At 39.3% G+C, this 17,434-nt stretch overlaps 1 protein-coding gene across 3 annotated transcripts in view; it reads left to right on the plus strand.

Moving 5' to 3' along the window:
* Nucleotides 1–17,434, plus strand: part of fras1 (Fraser extracellular matrix complex subunit 1) — a 294,733-nt gene that overhangs the window by 108,385 nt on the left and 168,914 nt on the right. For all 3 annotated transcript variants that reach the window (XM_042420806.1, XM_042420807.1, XM_042420808.1), the window contains 4 exons: nt 2,756–2,857; nt 4,428–4,619; nt 7,612–7,701; nt 11,187–11,334. In XM_042420806.1, the coding sequence (XP_042276740.1) occupies nt 2,756–2,857; nt 4,428–4,619; nt 7,612–7,701; nt 11,187–11,334 (532 nt within the window). The remainder of the gene's footprint in view (nt 1–2,755; nt 2,858–4,427; nt 4,620–7,611; nt 7,702–11,186; nt 11,335–17,434) is intronic.

The following is a 17,434-nucleotide window of genomic DNA, read 5'->3' on the forward strand; positions in this document are numbered from 1 at the left end:
AGCGTGTTTATCCTGAAACTAGTTTGAAACATTTTAAGATAATAAAAATGGGAACAATCAGTTATGATATCAAAGTCAGTGCAGAAATAATAAGAATTCAGAATTGGCTGGGCTGTAATCTCTGTGATAATTATCTTTTTTATTGGAAACGATGAAATAATTTCCATCTTTTAGACTTCTTTGACATTTCCATAGAACAATTTAGTTTGAAAAGGCGATAATGAAAACTATTACGTGGGTTCAGAGTTCACTGCTGTTTTTTTTTTTAGGAGCCGAGGGGTTTATTATCAGGTGTTTCGAAACTCTCGTGCATGTGTGTGTGTGTGAGAGAGAGAGAGAGCTTTGAGAAATGGCTGATTTATAGTTTGACTGTAAGCTGAACACACACTGACGCTCATAAAACAACATAGTTTTGAATCATTGCTGTGTGAAAATGTGCGTCCACTTCTATGTGTGTGTGTTTGCCCCTAGTGTTCAGTATACTGTGTGTGTGTGTGTGTGCAGATTTGTACTATACCGTATGTATAATGTGAATCAGTGAATAGGTTCAAAGGTTAAGGAGCTGTTTATTCAGTCGTCTTTAGATCAGTTTTGCTCCGGTGAGAACGACGCTGTTTGAACTCTGGCTGAACTAAATTAGATTCAAGTCCTCTACAAAGAAAGCTGTGCTGTAGTTCATGTATAAATCACTTCACATTTTTATTCATATGCATGCTGAAAAGAAAAAAAAACCTTTTATACAGGTTAATGATGTTCAACAAGCTCTAAAAGTGCTTTACATGGTTTGGATCTGGTCCATAAATGGCTGTAATGAATGTTACATCTGTGAAAAACGTCTTTCTTTCTTATGAAATAATGAAAAAATTAGCATCCTCAAGGCTTCAGTCAATATTTAATCGAGTAGTTTATGCTGGAAAGAGGAAGGAAGTTAAAATTTAATCTGACAACTACAGGAAGTTGACACCAATTTGAAGCAAGATTATAAATTCAAAGCGAGAAACAGAAGAACATGAATAAGTCACACTGGCCTTGACTGACTGTTTTATTTTTATCTCATCTCCACCCAGTAAGTGTTGATTTGATGACTCACGGTTGAAAAGATGTCTAGATGTCTCGTTAAGATGTCTACATCAGGGCTTCCTGGTGACCGCTGTTCACAAATCATGCAGATTTTGGTTTAGCCGCTCATCATCCTAACACATGAATAAGCTTTGATGCCAAATTTAGTAAATGACAGAGAGAAAGAGTGAACTTAGCTTAACTCAATGCAGAATACAGACCACTCATCATCATGTATCTCATAAATCATTTATGATTTAAAATGATAGATCTCATACGTCTAGTTTCCTCGTAGCTAATGATGTGGTGCCTGAGCCCGGGGGTTGGGAACATGTGGTCAAGACTACGTTTAAAAGTTATGCCAACAGCATGATAGTGACTACATTTCAACATGTATTTACTAGGGGTGTGCCCGAATACAAATACATTATTCGGCAAAGCACAAATAGTGGGTTTTATACGGATATTTGTTTCATATAAATATTTTAAAAATTATTTGTTGTCCCCAGAGATAAAGCTGAGCTACTGACACAAGCAAAGTGCTCCCAACAGACTCTCCATAACCTGTTGTTCCCCTTCTCCTTTCCACAAAGTTAGGTTGTAAAAAATAGGCAATAAATACATGTTACAAGGTGTGCTGTCTCTGTGTTATGGGTGTATAAATAGGTAGAGGTCTGTCTGCAATGAGGCGATGAGTAAAGTTTTAGCTCAGTAGTCAGCGCAGTTGTCTCCAGTTAAAGACCCGATGTGGGGACCTCCTTTGTAAGGTAGTTTATTCATGAACACTTATTGTTGAACACTTTTTCTAAAATTAAGTGTCAGAAAAACAAAAACAGGATTTTTAAGCCTCTTTCCACTTTTATTCAAATACAAATACAGATACAAATAATTTTGCTGCCTCAACAAATACAAATACTGGGCTCTCATACACATCCCTAGTATTTAGAGCATGATTCACTCTGAATTTTAGTCATTCTAAAAGCTGCCGTCAGCTTTTCCTGTCGTTGATTCATACATGCGGCACCGCTGTGAGTCAGGCGGGAGTCACGAGGAAGCTCAACTCACTCGGACTGTTTTTAGTTTTTCACTAAAACTGGATAAACCTGAAAGCTGGTTCTGTGCTTGGTTCCTCAGCGTCCTTGAGCGAGACACCAAATTTCCCCATATTGTTCCCAATGTGTCTGCCAAATGATTGCACTATAATTTAAAACCAAGCACTAACTAATAATTATTTTCATTATCGCTCAATTCCTGAAGATTTTGATGCATTCACTGGGGCAAAATTGACTCTGAAAATGTCAAAATTAACGATAAATGCCCATCACAAGTTTCCAGAAAAACAAATCAATGTCTTTTAAATTGTTTATTTTTACTGTCAGCAGCCAAAATCACCCAAAGCTGCAGTGACATAAAAGATGAAAAGTATCACTAATCTTTCCAGAATGTTACCAGCAAAATATTTGACTGTTTTTTTTTCTTGATAAATGACAGCTTGTGTGCTATTCACAGTCTCTGGGCATGTCACTCCTACTTTGTATCCCCGCACAGAAAAAGGGTTTCAAATGGGATTCAAATGAGCTTTGAGTTTCCTGCAAACAGCTTGTGATTCACTGTGTGTGTGTGTGTGTGTGTATAAGAGTGTGTGTGTTGTTTAGAGTTGGTCTAAATGTGTGTATCTGTGTGTGTATCTTGTCAGCATGGCGAGCAGTGGCAGAAGAACGCCTGCACCACATGTGTGTGCGACCGGGGTCAGTCTAAATGCCACACACACACCTGTCGGCCCGTCACCTGTGACAAGGTTAGTAAACACACACACACACACATGCAAACACACACTCATTGACATTGAGTTTTATACAGGTTTCACCTCATACATTTGGATGTGCATCGAAACTCTGCTAATGGATGCAGGGATGCATCACTATGTGTTACTGTCTGTCTGACACACACACACACACACAGACACACACACGCTGACATTTAATTGTTAATTGTATGCAAATTTCAGCTCGTAGCTTTCATTCTGTGCAAGAAATCTCGTTAGTGAAGTCAGAGAAGACCATAAAACATGCTGCATGCACACAGTATAACATTAAAGGACCGCACAGAGACGAGTATCTGGAAATATCAATTGTACACGAGTACAATATATCTGCAGAAAGCTAATATTGGGGGGGGGGGGGGTGCCCTGCTAGCCTACTGGTTAAAGGGGACGTCCACATTTATAGTCTGGGGCTTTACTGGAATGTCTTTACATGATTTACAGTTAAAAACTCCTTATTTGTCTCATACTAGTCCTTTATGCAGCCCCTCGGTTCAGCCTCTGTCTGAAACAGGCCGTTTTAGCTCCTGTCTCTTTAAGAGCCGCCCTCTGTTCTGATTGGCCAGCTCTCAGAAGCTTCGGCTACGTAAACAAACTTCTCAAATACATCTGTACATGTTCAAGTGCTCAACAAAGAAAGATAACCAACTAAATAGAAGATAATTTCAGGTTTGTGTTGTAAAAAAAAACAACAGCCATTTCATTATTTTTCTGTTTATAAACTGTAAACACAACCTAATTAAAATCATAGTGTTGACCTTATATGCTTTTATAAAACCTATAAAGAAGGAAACACTTTGAGGAAGCTCTTATCAGGCTTCCTGCTGTTGCTGTGAACCTTTTTTGAAGCACTTTGCTCTTTCACTTTTTTTTTTTTTTTTTACACTTTAACAACTAAAACTTTTAAGTAGAAACATCCTCAGTTCTCGGCGAAGGCTGAGGACGTTTTAACAGCCCTTTCTCTCAACTGATGATAGCGAGAAGAATACCGAATCCCGGCGCCGTTCAGAGAGGATCCCGGAAGACTAAAGCCTCCAAACCAGCACTCTGAAATAAGCAGATATAAGGAGGACAAAGCCGAGCTAATAACTACCTGCTCTGTTCTGTAATAAACACTAGCGATTCACTCAACGGTGACATCATTTGAAAAGACTTTGAACACGCTAGCATGAACTTTCAGAGGAGAAAAAAAAAAAAAAAAGGAGCTTTCTTAAATATTGTGAACTGTCTTCATGAGATATAGAGGATCTCAATTCTCAGCTGTGAAATAGTTACATCTGCACCTCTCAGCGTTTTTTACATAAAGTCATACCAACTGTATGTTGGTTCAAACTGGTTGGTGGGTTTTCCTTTAATAATGCAACACACACTCCCTCCTTCATCCTCTTATCTTTCTCTCTGCTGCTGAAACACACACACACACACACACACACACACACACGAACCAGCCTTTTTATAAGCTCCTTGGATTTTCTTTGTCTCGTCTCACACTTCAGTTTTTTAAATTCCTTCAATCCCGTCATGTGTCCTCCCTCCCTTCTCGCAGGGTCAGACCAAAGTAAAACGTGCCGGTCAGTGCTGCGACGAATGCGCCGCCGCCAAGGGAAGCTGCCTGTACGAGGGAGTGGTGCGTTACCATGGAGACATGTGGAACGGCACGGGCTGCGAGTTCTGCACCTGCAACCGAGGTCAGGTCCTCTGCCAGAGGGCTGAGTGTGGCCGTGTCGAATGCCCGCAGGTAAGCCTGAAGGGAAAAAAGGTCTCTTATTATTAACCATGAGGCAAAACTGACCTCATCTCTGGAAACTGTATATGTCAGTTTTTAGCTCCTGGCTCAACTTTTACCTGAGGCAATGCAGCGGCATATATCAGATACATGCAGCACACATTCCAGATAGATTACTTAGTAATATTAAAGGTGCAGCTCTGCTTTTCACATCAGAATTGTTGAGGTGAAGGTTAAAATCATTGTTGCTATAATAACTTTTGAGAGTTACAAAATCCTGTCTCATTATATTATAAATTGCTATTTAGTGTTTTAGTGATAACTGGACTTCATATAGCACCAGTAGCGCACAATAATATAGCTTGATTTTTTTAACCACAGTGCTTTTTATACCTTGTGAAAAATTCAAGAGGTAAAATCAGATGAAGCTGTTAAAATAAAGCGTTTTACTCTAAATAGTGACAGATAACATCTAACTTATCTCTGTTAGCTCGTTAGCCTTGATGACTGAGTTGAAATGAATGACATGAGTTGGTTTGCTAGCCTGCTGCTAACCATGCTATAATACAAATGCTATAATATAAATGAATCATCATTTATATTATTTATTTATATGATTGGTTATGTTTTTGTGATTCAGGTTAGCTAACTTGCTATAAAAGCTTTCAATTGAGATTAGGATTTGTAGTGCAGCTATGTTTCCTAGAAAAGTTTATAGGGTTAGGGTTTGGGTTAGGGGTAGGGTTACGGTTAGGGCATCAGGGCATTAGGGTTAGGGCATTAGGGTTAGGGCTAGGGTTAGGGGTTAGGGTCAGGGCTAGGGTTAGGGTTAACAGCCTCACTTTTAACCATCATGGAGGAAATTTTGAGCCATTAGGCCTCGACAGGTTGAGTGCAAAACATACATCAGAACAGATTTGTAACATTAACATCAACATCCGTGTATGAATGTCACGTTCATTAATGTAATCTTTACACTTACATGCTTCTTTCTCTAATTTATAATGTCTCCTAGTAGAAAAACCCTGTGTGTGCCTTTCATTACTTGTTTAGCAGCGTCATCCATGTTTCCAGGCTTCCTTATCCAACGATCCTATAAGATAATATGAGCTGGCCTTTCCTTCAGGTTTCACCTTAATGACCATATATAGAAACACAGGCTGACCTTTCTCCTGCAGGTTAAATCCACTCTAATCTTTTATGTTCTAGTGCTGAAACTCTGGCCCCCCAAAAAATACATGTCAGCACGCAGAAATCCCATTTCCTGGCCTTTAAATGGACCACTATGAAGCTAATGGAAGACGTCACACTTACTTTGTCCGGTTTCCTACAGTCAGTGTAATTTGCTGCAGTCCAATCTTGCGGTTCAAAAGGTCTGATATAACAGTCTTCAATGGTAGCTGGAAAACCCAAATTGGGTGGAGTGGGAGGAAAGGTGATCATTTGAAGTTACAAGGGTGGCTGCTTCCATCAGTCGAGATGACGTAAACTGAAAGATAAAACCTTAATGATGGGTGCAGCTACAAAACAAACACCAACCTGACGTCACACTCAGAAGGCTTTCCCTTCATGCATCACTTCTTTTTTTTTACTCGCTAACACCGTCCTAACATCACCATCAGTCTTAAACGAACACAACAACAGAAGCTTCAGTGGTCGCCTTCATGTGAAGACATGCATCTCAGATTTAGCCCAGTTAGGAATGTAGGACGTTGGACGTGGGAGTGTTTTGGGGACAAAACAAACAAAGGATTTGTTAAGGTTATTAGCCGGTGTTCCCATAGTTACTTTTATCCCCCCCAAAATGACCCAGTTTGGGCTTGGCGCCGCAACGACTCAACACCTCATCCAATGTTTTCTCACGTCAAGCAGCTTTAATAATATTGCTTTAATATCCCCCGCTATGACCAAATAAGCCCTCATTAATCATGCTCTGTGGTGATAATTACAGCTGGTAAGTGTCATTAGCTGTAAGTAGCATAATTGGCATCCGTCCAGCTTTGAATGGAGCAAGGTCACTATGCTAAGAAGATCACAGAGCTGTGCGGTTTTCATCCTCTCTGTGTGTGTGTGTGTGTGTGTGTCAGTGCAGCACAAATAAGACAAGGTTGTGGGTTTAATGACATGTGGGTCAATGAGCAGAGAAAAAAAAAAAAAAAGCCTGGTGGAATTACAGTAGTGATTCCTAATGGTGACACCTGAGCTGAAATATGCTGCCACTGTACTGTAAAGACTTTAAGCATCCAGAGAGTGACATTAATGGTGTACTGCCATTGTCATGTAAAAACATCTAAACTCCATTTACACGTTTTATTTAACGGTTTTGACTCATCATGAAATTAAAAAGTCTTCGGGCTGCTTTTGTCTTTTCAGTATAAACAGTATAAAGCAGAATACGACTTTAATGTCCACAAAGGTGTTGTCTTTAGCCCGTCTGGCAGTTCATTATCAATGATTATTCTTTTAGATAATTATGTTTTACATTTTTTCAGTGTTTTGCTATTTTAAGAGCTTCAGTTTATTGTTATTAGCTCTATTTGGACAGCTAATACTGAAAATGTGTTGCTAATCTTTCATCAAACGTGACGATTCTTTAAGAATAATTGAATTAATTTGTCACTGAAGTGTTTGAAATGAATAATAATGAAATATAAACTGTTGCAGGACAGTTTTCTAACTAAAATTAGCAGTAAATGGCTGCAGATACCTGAATCAAAGTTGAGTGAGATGGACAGACGAAGAGTAAATTAGATGTTTCAGAAACACTGCTTTTGCCGTTTTATTGTGCTGATTCTTGAACACTAGAAGTTCCCGACTAAAAACAAAAAGTTTCTGAGGAAAGATGAAGGTAACTATTGACTCTCTGTGCCAATATGAACAGCTCTCTGCCCTCTGATGATTTAGTTTTTTAATATTTAACTTCTCTACAGATGAAATTGTAACTCTCACGGATGATAAGAGAATCAAATAAAAAAAAAAAGTTTTTTTCTTTTTCTGTTTTTAGGGATCGGAGCTCGTACACCTGCAGGGGAAGTGCTGCCCGGAGTGTTCCTCTGTGAAACCTTCCTGTGCGTACGAAGGGAAATCCTACAAGGTACGTCGATTGATCACAGATGTAGAGTTTACTTTGTGTGTGCGCAGGAACATGAGGAAAATCAGGAAAGAAATACAAACTGTGTGGGTGAGACGAAGCCACCGCAGGGCTTCTGTTAAACTCTTTATATTCTCAGAAGAAAAAAGAAAGTAAGTGGCGTAAAGTCTCAGTGCAGAAGAGCCAGATAAACAAACAAACAAAATACATAAGATATAAATATATAAATACAAATACAAAAGCACTGAGGGGCAAATTCACAAAGAATGGATTGTAGTCACAGCACAATCTGCCTCATTTCAAGGTGCAATTCACAAAAGATATAAATGATCTTGCAGCACAAACACGCCCATAAAGTTTTGTATGTTTTGAGTGGCAAAGTATGACAACACAGTAGACACGAGCTGCAAGTCCTGACCAACGAGGTGCAGAAGCAAGGAATTTAAATGTGACACGATCACTGGAAAGTCTGAGCGTGACACCCTTCATCAATCCGCTTCAGTTACCACCAACTCTCTGAGGACGCTAATAATTTCATTCTAACCGCATGTGGCAATTAGCGCCGGTCTTTGAGAATTGGACTGTTTTTGCAATGAGGCTCATTTGCATAGAAAGGGGTTAATTTTTGCGCCAAATGCATGCATATTACCTCATTTAAATACGTGCAAATAGCAAAAGGAGCACTGAGATGCTAGTTAAGGGTGCGTTTCACCCTTTGTGAATTACACGGTTCCTTTTTGTCTAATTCGTGCAGGTTTATCAGCCGCAAAAGTCACGCAATCCTTTTGTGAATTCCCCCCTTTAGACTTCAAGTTTCAGTGAGACAGAGTAAATGTGTGTTTTATGACAGAACCATCAGGATACTTTGGGCTGTGTAGCCCGTAACAAGTATCTCTTTCTTATTATTCTGCCCCATATCTTTTACAGTGTCGTCAACTTCATTATTCATAGCCTAGTCCTGGAAACCCAGAAGGCAAAGTCTTTTTTTTTTTTTTTTTTTTTTTACATTTTCAGCCAAAGGGGGATTTCTCATGCAATGCTGCAGGATGGTCAGCCAAGGCTGAGGCTCAGAGCGAGTGTAGAAAGAGCTATTATCCTTTTCAAATGGATTTCTTTGTCTCTCTGAGGAATTCATCTTACCAGTAGTAAGCAGCACAAACAGATAGATAGTGCACACATTTAAAACATGCATGTCTAACTCCAGTGTTTTGTTTTGTTAGGAAATGCTAAACTGAAAAGGTTAAAGCTGCAGTTTCGCGACTGGATGATTACCGGTTTGAATTCCTATGTGACTTGTAAAATCACAGCTTGGAAAGCTAATGAGTGAGAATGATGAACTATGTTTACCTAACATTTATCTTTAAGATGATTTAAAGGCACATTAACAAGCTTTTTAAAGCAGACAAAAAGAATATAATTTAGGTCTTGATTGTCTAACTGTTTTACAGCCTATAAAATAATAAATGAGCGGAATAAATAAATGATCAAACAGACAAACATGCAGGTACATGATGCATATATTACACACGCTGCCTGTTTTATGTGTCTCAGTGCAAATAACTGAAATAAAAAAGTAGGTGGAATAATGTCAAAGTTCTTGTGCACCATAAAATCTTATTGACAAGTGAGAAGTAATCAAAGAATCCTGCAGAGAATCCTGCACACCATCAACCACTTGTGCATGACTGACAAAGGAGAACAAGTGACCGACTGTTTATACTGAAATGTGTGTGGTGTCAGAGGTGTGCGAGGCTCTGATCATCGACATTTGTGACACGTAGGATGGCGCAATTTTTTTGCACTTAGAACAAGAGGAACACCTGTTTTTACAGCTTGCAGACAGGTGCTGTGTGCACACTGCATGGTCCTTACAACAGCGATCCAAGAAGATCAATATCAATCTTATATCTGTGTGTTCAGTACAGTCGTGGTTAGCCTAGCTTAGCATAAACAACAGAGATGCGAGGAACCAGCTAGCCTGGTTAAAATATGCTAATATACTATATCTGGCTGTTGCGTTGGTTGCCAGATACGGTTGGTGACCAAACCTGGCAACCGTCTTGTGACAAGAAGACTCTATCGCTGCACACACTCACTGCGTCACTTCGTCAAGAAATAGTTTCAACAGCTAACTCCCGCTAACATCATCAACCTGCACAGAGCCAGGCTACTTCTATTTTTAAGCAAGACACTGCCTCTCTTCCAAGAGTAGATACTCTCCTAATATCTCTATTTCTCTATCTTTTGATCCTTCTCTAACCCTTTCTCCATTAAAAAAAAGGCACTTATATGTTACTTGTGTCAGGTGGAATTTATTCTTGACTATTCTTGTTTTTGGACAAAAAAGCATCTGTTAAATGAATAAATGTAAATGTAAATCAGTACTTCTTCACTGTGGGAAAGAAACCAAATGAACAGACTTTCCAAATTTGATTTCAAAGCAGATAACAACTCTACCACATGACAATCAGCTGTCTAGATGATATATTCTAGTGTGACAGCATCATGAGATGGACTCTTCATATCGATACTGAACTGTATGAAAGTCACACAAACAAGCGAAGCATCATCCTTTTCAGTGGTACATGCTGGACCTGAATACTTTGTCCTGAGGCATTAATTTGTTTTACTTTAGTTTGCCTGAGAACTACCTGAGCTGTAGAATAAATATGAAGACCTTGATTATACATAATAAGGTTTTATCTGCTAGAATCCATTTGGAAGTTTCTAAGCTCTAAATATCATCTGGGACTATTGAAGATGATGAGGGAGATAAGATGTTTGGTCTTTTAAAATGACCTCATGTTCTTCAGCCGTTACACAACCCGTACATGTTAACTGTTATAATAAGACACTGAAGGTTGCAGCTTTCTGCAGGTTTTTGTGCTCCTTACACCAGGGGGGGGAAGCGTCTTTGTGTGTGTGAACTAGCCTTGGTTACAAGTGGTTTGTAAATGGGAGCCCTGCTATAAAAACACACACACACACACACACAGCGTTCATGACGTCGGCTTGTTTTTGCCTGTCACAAGAGTTTGGATTCAGCTCTGTGATCTAAAGAATCTGCCCCTTGTCTTTTGAGCTTTAACCAGAAGCTTCGGCACGATTTTTTCTGAAAGCTTTTTCACTTTTCTGCATGAAATCAGTTTTTTTTTTTTTTTTTGTGACTGATTCTCTGATTCTCCTGCTGTTGGATTGAATATCTGTCCTCAGCGGAGCTCTCTTGTCATTTCCCTCATTCTGCTTTTTAAAAGCGTATTAAAAGTCGTGACTTCTTTTACTTACTGACAGCTTTTTAACATTCAGCTTAGAGTCTGGTCTGTGTGGTTTCCTTTTTTTTTTTTTTTAATTTGAATTCTGACCATCCTCTTTAAATGCCTTCGACACAATGGCTTTTTAGAGCAAAACTTCTGCTTCTGCTTAAGAAACTCTCTCTCTTCCACTTTTCATTTTTTATCTCTACGTCTGTTTCCTCTTCCTCCTCTCAGGACTTATCTCGGTGGACCGATGGCAGCTGCAGGGACTGCGAATGCCGCGACGCCCGGGTGACGTGTTATCTACGATCCTGCCCCACTTGCCCGCCGGGAACCCTGGCCGTCACGCAGGAGGGTCGATGCTGCCCCGAGTGCCACCAAGGTGTGTTGAACATGCTGCAAAGGATGCTGGGTTTGACCGTCTGTCTTTGACATCACGAAGGCTTCACTCTGTTTGTGCCTGTTAACTCCGTCATTCAACGCTGACCTCTTTCTCAAGTGCACTCCAGTGTTTTAGTTATTCAAATAAACCTCCTGAAGGTCTTATTAATCAGCTTTAAAGGGGGGACTCAGTCTTTAGATAGCAACACACTGTTTGCACTCTGTTAAATCTGCGCCGTGCACTACCTCCCAGAACGTATTCAGGGATTAAGTTGTCATTTACCTTTCAGCTGTATGTACATTTCTTCAACTTTTAATCACGTACAGTTCATCTGCTTCACATACTTCACCGACCACGACGCACTCTGACATCAGACAGTGAGCCTCGACATGTCCTACATAGTCAAACACAGGATTACAGGCAAACAAATACAACTCACTGCTGAGCTATTTGTTTTACTGCACTTATGATCACAGCCTTTCTTTTATTTGCATTGTATTCAAGGCTATTTCCCAGACTACTGTCTCTTCTTTGATTCCTCTCTTTATGATTTCTGGTGCTAAAATGCCCAAAATCTGAAACCAGGAACAGTTTCCTGTTATCCAACTCCACCGTCATGTGATGTTGTCTATCAGTATCCACGAAAATGAAGACAAAAAACAACACCAAAGAAGTAAGAAAGTTAAATATCGTTGGCTGAAGACCAAACCTCCTATCTGAAAAATGCACTTTTTTGTGAAAACTAAAAAAAACTTGTTTTCTTGCAGAATGCTATTTGTTAAGGATAGGGAGCCTCCTCTCCAAAAACAAACACGCAGATTAAAATCGTTAAAAATACTAATTAAAGCTGTTTCACCTAAAAAAAAAATCAATATTTCTCCGATGATGTTTGGTGACCACCGGACTTCCTGGAGGGGCTGTTAGCCGAGCTGCTGCTAACGTTTGTCCAGTTTATTTCTCTGATAACTTAATATCCAGACGTCCAATGACTAAAATCCTTCTTCTTCTGGCTAAAAGATATAGTTAAAAACCACCTAAATTTATCATGAAAATGTGGCTTAAAACTGAATAAAAGTCAATTTATAACAGTTTCTGTGGAACAACCACAACGCTGATGTATTATCTTGTATGTGTGTAAGTTACTCTTTGGTAGACGCTGTTGTAGCAGACAAACACAGCACCGCTGTATGCATCTTGTGCGTGTTCACTCTTTGGTAGAGGAGGTATGACGCCATTGACAGGCGACCAAATGAAACGGTCCGTTACTTTGATTAAATTACAGATTTCTCTGGGTTTGAAAATTGTTGGAAACATTTGGGTTAATGTAAGTACACAACTCAACAACATATATAACATAGGTCTAGTTGTTTTAGACATTTTAATGTGGAATTATACCTTTAATGCCTTGCAAAGTGCAGATAGGAGCTTTTGCATCGATATGTTTCAGTCAGTTTAAAGCCCAACGTAGCAAAATGTCATCATCTGCTTTGTTTCTCAGTTTAAATCCTCCTGGATAATGGGGGGAAATTAGGGGATCGCAAGTAAATCCGCCCCTGAACAAATCACTTCACCCTAAATTTCTCCGATACTGTGAGAGTGATGCTCAGGTGTCTCCTGCTTCTGTTTCATAATGAAGAAACCGTGTGACATCTGCTCCGGAAGTCGCTATATATTGATTAAAAACTTACATATTAAACCACTGAACATGTAAATGAGAAGCTGGGTGGATAAATAAAGATTAAAGACAGAGAGACAGTGTGTGTGTGTGAGAGAGAGAAAGAGAGAGAGAGAGTTTTTAGATATGCGAGGCAGTCACAGGACAAAGTCCAAATTGTCCTTGAGGAGGAGGGCAGCGCCGGGCCCGAGCTGCTCAGTATGTGTCAGCACGCCGTCGCCTGCGGACAGAGACTGAAACAGTCACACACAGTCAATGTAAACTAGCCGTCCATCTGTCTGTTTTAGTTTAGAAGCTTTATTTATACAGGGGGGACTGTTAATTCAACATGTAGAGTTTCCTTTTGAAATGTTCTCCTTTATATTCTAAATATTAATATTAAAGTCAAATTCAAACTCTGTTTAAAAAGCAACCAGAGCTTTGAAATTCTGAGTCCAGTTTTGTTTGATGGGGTGTTTTTTTTTTTTTCTTCTTTTTCAAACAAAGCCATCATTTGAAGTTGAAATACACACACACACACACACACACACACACACACACACACATATATATATATATATATATGTAGAGCGTTAGAATAGTTTCTGAACTTTCTGAACATCAGTGCTGCTCTTCGCCTCCCTGCAGCCTTTAAAAGTTACATGAAATGAAACATGACTTTCACTTTGTTTCCACGGCAGAATATATACACATATTTAACAATTAATGAATGCAAAAAAAAAAAAAAAGCTTTTACTGTGATATGGTGTAACTTCACCAGTGACCTCAGTCCCGATAGCTGCAGAAAATACCACAAATTACCAAAAAATTTCCACTGTATTACACTCAGTCACATATCAATACTAACATATCACTTCCCTGTTTAAAAAATTGACTGATAATAAGTATACAGACACACTGCAGTTATAGTTAAATAAAATTATTTTCTCACATAGATAAATAACCCAGCAGGCAATTAAACTGAGGGATAACATTGTTTAGATTTATGAAGACTTATAATTAAGTTTGGCTGCATGAATGAATAATTACAGTCGGGCGAGGGAGACCGTTTTTCATCGCTCCGTAGAAATGAACAGTTTGAGAAGACGGTAGTGTTTGAGGATGTAGGATGAAGTTGTTTCTTAAGCTTGTGTGTGTTCTTGTGTTCCCCAACAGTTTTATTAGTTTCTGAGGGTTTTTTTAATGTTTGGAGAGTTTCTCCACAGCAATACTGTATATTCAGAGGGAAGTACATGGTCTAATTAGTCCGAATAAACAACAGGGGGAAACCTGCAAAATGTAATATCCTGAAGTAGCCGATTGCTTTCGAGTCCCTGAAGAGAGAAAAAAGTCTTGTTTTATTCAACAGATTAACACAACAGCAAATTGGTTATTAATAATATCTTACAGCAGCTTTCTTGTTCTATTCACTTCATTTGACTACATTCATATGAAGCAATTCTGCATGAGTGATTTGTGTTTAATGGTGTTGCTTAGCGCTAATGCAGGAAGTAGTTTAGACGTTTATATGGTGCAGGTGCAGGTATGAAGGTCACCAAGCAACCCCAGCTGTCTCCTTTTCATACAAGAAGTCAGCATTGACATTTCTAAAATATCTATATTTGAGGAATATTCATTTGAAAAGTGTGCAGTGAACATTTTGTAAATTGGTTAAATAAGTGGATGACAAACATAATCCAGGCTGCATTACATTCCTCCCCCCCCTTCACCCCCAAAGGTTTTTCTTTCTGATGGAAAACACGCAAAGTGACCACCTGCATAGTAATTTCCTGATAATGGCTGAAAATGAAACATGAAAAAATCTATTTCCGACTGATTTGTTCCATCTGGCGCTTTATAACTAATGCTAATAGATGCAAACTGAAATGGATAATACTACATGGTTTGCTGTATCCCAATCTAGTAGTTATGTCATCAATATTTTAGCGACGTACAGACGGCTTGTTATCATTTCATCTCTTTTAGGAAGACTTTCCACTGTCACGTCCTGCCTGGACTTTATCTGTTATTTTTGGACTCTTTGTGTATTTTGTTCTCTTGAGTTTTCAGTGTTGCACTTATTGCCTGGCTTTGGTTTTCTCTGTGTTTCCCTTGTTAGCTCAGCCCTGTTCCCAGTGTCTTTCCCAGTTTCCCAGCTCCCAGTCTGCCCCGTGTGTTGTGTCACCTGTTGTCTGATTACTTTAGTTCCTGTTTTATTTTGAAATGTTTGTGTCTTGTGAGCTTTACTTCCTGTGTTTACCCCGCCTTTGTTGATTACTTAATGTGTTTCACCTATGTCTAGTTTGCGATCACACCCTGTGTATTTCTAGTCCAGTTTTCAGTTCGGTCTTTGTCGAGTCGTCTGCTTTCGTACTGAGTTTATTCTGCGTTGTTCTGTGTTTGTTCCTGTTGTCGTGGTCGGTGTTCCTGGTTCTTGTGTCTCAGAGTCTTTTGTGACTTTTGAAGTACTTCATTAAAAATTTCTGCGTCTGAGCCGAGCGGCAACCTCCGCGGCTGTAAAATGAAGCTAATGCGGAAGTGCCAAAAACTGCAGTTCCTTGAATGGCCACTTGAGGCTCCAAAAGCGAGTCAATCCCCATAGACCCCCATGTTAAAATGTCCAACTTTACAACAGAAATAAACATGTTTACAGTCTGGTACAAAAAACGGTTTTGGTCTCTGTAGCTAATTTCCTCTTTCATGACAACTGTACGAGGGGTGAATTTTTTTATAACTCACCCGTTTAAATCTTATTTAGCTGTAAAGTTCTGCATAATGAAGGATATGGCTGCTTTGAGTGACAGGTCCGCCAGCCGCTAGGTGGCTTGTTTCAGCTGTTCGGCCCCGCCTCTTTGCCCATTTTAGATTGGCTGGGAGTTAGGCAGCGTCACCCACTGCCAAGAGCGGCTCACTTTGAGCTTCAAAACCGCTCTTCAGAAATGGGTGACGTCACGGTAACTACGTCCATATTTTTACACAGTCTATGGTTTTGGTCCACCTGGTCCACTCACCTTTGTCACATCCACCAGATTTTGGAAGCTGGCTGCAGGGATTTGCTCACATTTAGACACAAGAGGTTCAACACTGATGTTGTTTGATAAGGTCTGGCTAACAGTCGCTGTTCTCAAAGGTGTTTATTGGGGTTGAGGTCAGTCATTTCTTTATGGAGCTTGCTTTGTGCACGGGGGGGGGGGGGGTTGACATATTAAAACAGGAAAGGGCCTTCACCAAACTAGTCTGAAAGTTAGAAGCACATTATTTTATAAAAACCTTTATATGCTGCCGTAGCTTTGAAGATCGGAACCAAAACCTGAAAAACTGTTGAGTTTCATTCATCTGAAAACACATTTAGATTTAGAAATCTTTGCAGAAGATTTCATGTCATCTATTACCTCCTTCTGTTCACTATCTCACTTTTCTTTCTCTGTCTTTGTTTTTTTTTATTCAATTAGCCTCTTTCTTTCTCCATCAGCCCCCACTCTCTCTCTGTCTATCTCTGAATGAACTACATATGATATATACTGAAGATAGGAATGTTTACTAGGGGTGTGCCTGAATACAAATACTTTATTCGGCAAAGCGCAAATAGTGAATATTTGTTTCATACAAATATTCTAAAAATTATTTGTTTTTGGGAAGAAAAAAAAACATGTTAAATACCAGCGCGCAGGTCGGTTACATCACTATCTCAGTCTCTCTCCTCTGCTCCGCTGGTACGTCTGTCAGCAGGTCTCAACGAGGGGAGTCACATCCACCTGCTACGTGACGCACATTTCCTAATTTGGACATCACTCCCGCAGTTGGGGATGTTCCCCAGAGATGAAGCTGAACTACTGACACAAGCTTCATGAACACTTATTGTAACACTTTAATTTTCTAAAATTAAAAGCCTAATAAAAAAAAAACAGGATTTTTAAGCCTCTTTCCACTTTTATTCGAATCCAAATGCAAATAATTTTGCTGCCTCAACAAATACAGATACAAATACAAATACTGGACTCTCTGCACATCCCTAATGTTTAGTTGATGAGAGTGTTAGAGCTAGAAATAGTGTCATTTACTGTCTCCTCATAGTCCCCCTGCAGTGTCAATATGTGTGTGTTACAGAGGGGTTTGAGTGTGTTTCCATATGAGAGATATTGGGATGATGAGTATGTGTGTGTGTGTGTGTGTGTGTGTTTGTGTGAATAATTTATCTGAGCGAGTCATGTGTGTTTTGCATGCTGTGATAATCATGTTTGCATGAGTGAAATATTTAAATGTGTTTGTGTAATTTTTCTATATTTGCACTCACATTACATGATAAACGCGCACCTGTCATGACCTCACAGTAATGTAACATAATGCATGTATATAAGTGATTTAAACACGGTTTACGCATAACAGTTTACATATTGATGTGAAAAGCCAGACACATGTTTATATTCATTAACTATGCGTTGGTCT

The sequence above is a fragment of the Thunnus maccoyii genome, chromosome 9, assembly GCF_910596095.1.
Source record: "Thunnus maccoyii chromosome 9, fThuMac1.1, whole genome shotgun sequence".
Classification (NCBI taxonomy): domain Eukaryota; kingdom Metazoa; phylum Chordata; class Actinopteri; order Scombriformes; family Scombridae; genus Thunnus; species Thunnus maccoyii.